The sequence below is a fragment of the Morone saxatilis genome, unplaced genomic scaffold (genome assembly GCF_004916995.1).
Source record: "Morone saxatilis isolate NCDOM2014 unplaced genomic scaffold, NCSU_SB_2.0 Contig4, whole genome shotgun sequence".
NCBI lineage: Eukaryota > Metazoa > Chordata > Actinopteri > Moronidae > Morone > Morone saxatilis.
In genome coordinates, this window is record NW_023339984.1 from 3,849,694 (window position 1) to 3,854,860 (window position 5,167).

Below are 5,167 nucleotides of genomic sequence, written 5' to 3' on the forward strand. Positions count from 1 at the left end.
TCAGAACCAATGGAGGAATGCACAACCCGTACGGCTAAGAAGAGGAAATGCAGCTACAATAAAGACTGGGAAACTATCTAACCCTGGGTGAAACCAGTGCAAGGCGAGTCTGGTAAAGTTTTGTGTGAATTTTGCTTGAGTCATTTTTCCGTTTCACACGGAGGTGAATACAACGTGAAACGACACAGACAATGCGAGACTCACAGAAAACATGTTGCTCAAAAGGAGGCTTCCCAGTCTATGCATACGTTCCTGCTAAAACCCAAACAAGATTAAAATGCAGATAAGGTAACAGCAGCTGAACTAACTAGCGTTTACCACACTGTGAAACACTCCCTATCTCACAGGTCAGAAGACTGTGGTAATAAGCTAACATCGACCATGTTTCCAGACTCTGAGATTGCAAAGAAAATGTCATGTGGTCGTACAAAGGCAGCATCCATAGTTACAGATGTGCTTGCACCTGCCTCTGTGGAGAGTTGTTTGAGAGAAGTTTTTGCAGGCTGTTATGTGCTACTGAATCAACCAGATGGCAAACGCACTAGTAGTGTTAACAGCAAGGGGCGAGATAGAATGTTTAATTTTTTTAAAAGTTCTTTAGATCTACCTTGATGCATTGGTATCCCACATTGTCCCACACAAACGTAGTCTTTGTCCCACATCTTTGAATTGGGATCTGGTCACCCTAAGAGCTAATGCTAGATAAAGTAATGTAACACTACCTGAAAAACACCTACTTTTGACTTTTAAAACCATAAAGTTTTTAAATTATGTTGAGTATAAATTTAGTACAAATGAATCATTTATTTAATTAAAAAATATGTGCTGCTATTATTCCTTATTCCGACTAGTTGGCAGACAGTTAATGTTGCTTTTTGTTGTTTCAGATATATTATAATATTAATAATAATACATTTTATTTATAGAGTCATTTTCTAGGAACTCAAAGACACTTCACATACAATTTGGACCGGTTTTGTGTGAGTGAGGGTTATGCTGTAGAATTTGCCAATGCTAGGTTACTGCTGGTAGTTTGACAACATGTTGGGCACAAAATGAGCTGCAGATATGGAAAAGAGCAAATATTGAATCAAGTTGCAAATTAAAGACAGCAAAATGAGTAAAAGGATAACTGTCATCAGTCTTCTATACATGTTTCTAAATATGTTTTCTTATTTTGCAGTCCACTGAACTCTCTCAGCCTCTACATATATTATATGAAGTAAATAACAGTGAACTACCTCTCACAGAATAAGTACGTGAATTCTGCATTTTGGAATGCTGGCCACTAGATGGCAGTAGATACCAAGTAATGAGAGAGAGGGTGAAGGACTGGTGCATCTTGGCACTTCCAACCCTAAAAATTGATATCCAGTTAATGTGTGTTGATTCATCACACACACACACACACACACATTCATTCACACAGACTACAACATTGATGGAGTAGAAAATAAACCACATTCATTTTTTACAATCGTGTTTTAATAATTTACTCATTTGATATTACGACCCTGCTATACATCAGTGCGAGGAGTCACTTGGTAGCAGTAGTAACACACTCCCCTCAGCTCCCCGACCTCCTGCACCCCAACATCTGCTGCCATCACCCCCTGCTCCTGTGCCTCAGTCTCCAGCCACAGCAGCCTGACATCAGGGTCCTCATCTGAGAACTGGAGCAGAGATCCTGAGCTCCGCAACACCTTCAAACACTGCTTCAGCACCAGCCCGGCCTTCCCTTTCCCTTCCTTAGACCTCAACAAGGCGTCTGTGGTGCCCTTGTCAACTATGAGGTCCACGCTGGTAGGAGAATAGTGCTTGTGAAGCTGTGTGCAGTCCAGCTCCGCAAACTCGAGCTGAGAAGAAGGATTGTGAGGTTGAATGGCTTTGGCTCGGACGTGTTCCTGCATAAGTCGCACAGCTACGGGGGAAATGTCAGCACACGTGACCCGGACCGGGAGAGGAGAGTGTCTGTAAATACAGGGCCCTAAAGCAGAAGTGCCGCAGCCCATATCCAACACTCGGAGCAGAGAATCTGGGTGGGACTTGGTCTGCAAAAGGGGCATGATGAAGTCTCGGACAGCGTCAAAGCCGAAGAACCACTCGAAGTTTTTAAAGGTGGCTGACCCACTGCTGCTCTCAGTGTAGAAGCGGTCCCAGGTTGCTTTCTTATCCATGTTTTCAATCAGCTCAGCTGCAGAAAACACAGACACATGGGTTATTAATAAGAGACAGTAACTGAACAGTGAAACATAGACACCACTAACCTTAGTTCTGTCATATATTGAGGGACTTTATGTACAACTTTAATGTGTCATTATTTATATAAAAAAGGTCCTTTCCATTTAACATAATTAAGATCTTTTCTTATGGTGGGAATCTACCCAGCTGACAAACTTCAATTGTGATTTTAAGTTTGTCAAACTATTCTTTCACGTTGCTCATGGAAACAAATAGCACCCAGTCAGTGTGCACTTAAACTAATGCAGTCTTATGACAGTGCTGCAATAACACTTACATCCGTGAAGGTTATCATGTTCAGGGCTTATATTAAACTGTCGTAGAGAGGTGTTGATTCAACTGTACGGTCATTTTAGACGCTGCACTATGTTGAACTGTATTGTGTTATTGTTGGGTTTCTATTACTTATCCAGCCCAAGGTTGCACAGAACTGCAGTTCACGTTGAGTTAGATAAGCCCTGACTAAATCAGTTTTCGGTATCTATTCAGTACATAACGTTACAGCTAACCCAGTGTAGCCGGCTAACTAGCTGACTACAGAGACAGCCATGTGTTACTAGCAGTTACAATACAGGAACATTCGTGTCAGTGTAGATATCTAACATTAGACTATATTTATTGGTTTAAACGTACTTGTAAGAGAGGAGCGGTGCCGTACACAAGCTGCAACTATTCTCCTGCCTGACAATGTCAACGACTTTGAAAACGGAGACATTTTCCCTCTGCCACTCCGCTCGTCCTCCCTCTGCTCGGCGGAAGAGCTCTCACTCTGCTCGTATTATGAGGTAGCAACAGCGGCTAACTGTCGCCCACGAAACACTGTAAGGAGATAACATCTGTTGTTGTAGACGACGATCTTTGATCGAGCAGCAATGACGCGACTGCGCATGTCTATCAGCTGTAGACTATTCCTGTAGTGATTTCAGTACACTTCTCTGACGCTCAGTGGTGGAAAGTAACGAAGATAATTTACTCAAGTACTTGAGTAACGTTTGTACTGCAAAGTCTGTGGTTTGTTATAGTCGTTAAAGTTATCACAGTTTCACTTGCTGTTACGGTCTTTGGTCACAAGGCGGCAGTGTGAGGAGTATTGTTGTGTACCATGGTCTTTCTTCCTGTTTACATGCGGACCATGTGGACAGTGGTGTAACCCTGTCGTGTAAAGTAGTGTGTAAATAAACATATACACTGATCGATGATATAATGACGCCATCTGTCAGCATTTAACAGATGGTTGGAGGCTCTGCTGGAGTTTATTGGCCCGGAGCCGCCGTTAGCGTTCATAAAGACACATGCTGTTGTCATTGGAAATTCATAGTTAGTTAAAAATACGCATTTTAGTCTGTGTTGTTACTCCAACATACGTTTCACAGGTCACATGATCAACAAGAAGCAACATCTGAGAGTATTATGAAAGCTATGGGAAGACCTCTTTCTTTTTTTCTGTATTTTTTGGATAGATTATCAATACTGATAAGATAACCGATAATTTAAAAAAAGAAGTTCATAACCTCACTATTGTTAACACAGCTACAACAAACAGCAGTTCTGATTCTTTAAATGTTAAATTACTTTTTCTCCTGTAATTCATAAAAAATAACGTACTTTGGCAGTATCAATCGTTTTGCATAAGAATTCATAATATAATTCTGAACATTACGGATGTTATTGGCTCTAATTTAATTATGCCGATAATCTTTTCCTCTATCAGCCAATAATTTATCTGTCCTGATAATTATTGTGCAGCCCTATCCAGTAGCCATTACAGTATAGTCTATCCAGATTCATAGTAACTGGAGACAATGTGTTATATGTCTTTAGTTAACACTGTTTGCTAGTGCACAGCATTTAGGCTCTGTTCACACAGCAGGCATAAGAGGCACAGACCTTTGGGGGTTTTTTTTTATTTTTTTTTGCTCATATAGACAGTGTAAACAGCACAAATCCCATGGAATCTGATATTTTCTGATTTAGGCAATTTTCATATATGGTCCAAATAAGATACAGGTCCGATTTTTTTTGCATTGCAACCTCAGTGTGAAGAGTCATATCAGAATCCATGTGAACTTTACCTCACTTTAGATCAACATTTGTCATGTGTGTCACTTCAAGACTGTCAGCAAAAAAAAACAAAAAAAAAAACAGGACAATCCCGAGGTGTCCTGGTTCATTTTACAACATGATGCACAACATTTGTGCCATGACCGTTGGACTGGTCAGCTGGAGCTGACTGCCCTTGTTGCTGCTGTGCTTAGAAGGTTTCAGTGACTCATCACCTGACCGGCTGAGTCTGACCACCGCAGCTGCTGCCCCTGCCACCGAAGGGGGGCCCTGGCATTGTCGACTGCTGTGTGCTGACTCCTCGACTGGCGGATAGGAATATGCACTACAGTGACCTAGCTGTTTCATGCAATGCTTTCAACGTTTTTTTTAAACTTTGTTGCATCTTGACCTTTCAGTAAAATGTCAGATGCTCATGGTTCTTTGTTACATAATCCTCTGAGGAGGCCCACAACCTCCAAGCCGTCTTTAAGGGAGAGGCTCAGCCGGTAGCTCAAGTTTTTATGCTTGAATTGAAAAGAGTGCACAAAAACATTTGTGACAGTTAGGCAATGCATTGAAAGAAAGGTCATGTGGCCAAGGGTGGTTGTGACCCAAGGTCAATGACAGGAAGCAGGAAGTTTTTATACATCTTATGAACCGCTGCACGTCATTGAAATTTGCATATAGTTTGCGTTTTACAGATGTGGTAAGTTGTGGTGGTGGTTTCTGAATATACACTACCAGTCAAAAGTTTGGACACACCTCATTTAATGTTTTTTCTTTATTTTCATGACTATTTACATTGTAGATTCTCACTGAAGGCATCAAAGCTATGAATGAACACATATGGAATTATGTAGTAAACAAAAAAGTGTGAAATAAC

The 5,167-nt window shown here is 41.0% G+C and overlaps 1 protein-coding gene across 1 annotated transcript; it reads right to left on the reverse strand.

The window, feature by feature from the left end:
* Window positions 1-1,467: 1,467 nt before the first annotated feature.
* On the reverse strand, window positions 1,468-3,033 carry cskmt (citrate synthase lysine methyltransferase). Its single transcript, XM_035675344.1, has 2 exons — window positions 2,875-3,033; window positions 1,468-2,194 (listed from the first exon to the last, which is right to left on the reverse strand). The coding sequence occupies exons 1-2, from the start codon at window positions 2,954-2,956 to the stop codon at window positions 1,518-1,520; spliced, it is 759 nt and encodes a 252-aa protein (XP_035531237.1). The 5' UTR covers window positions 2,957-3,033; the 3' UTR covers window positions 1,468-1,517.
* Between the last annotated feature and the right edge of the window lie 2,134 nt (window positions 3,034-5,167).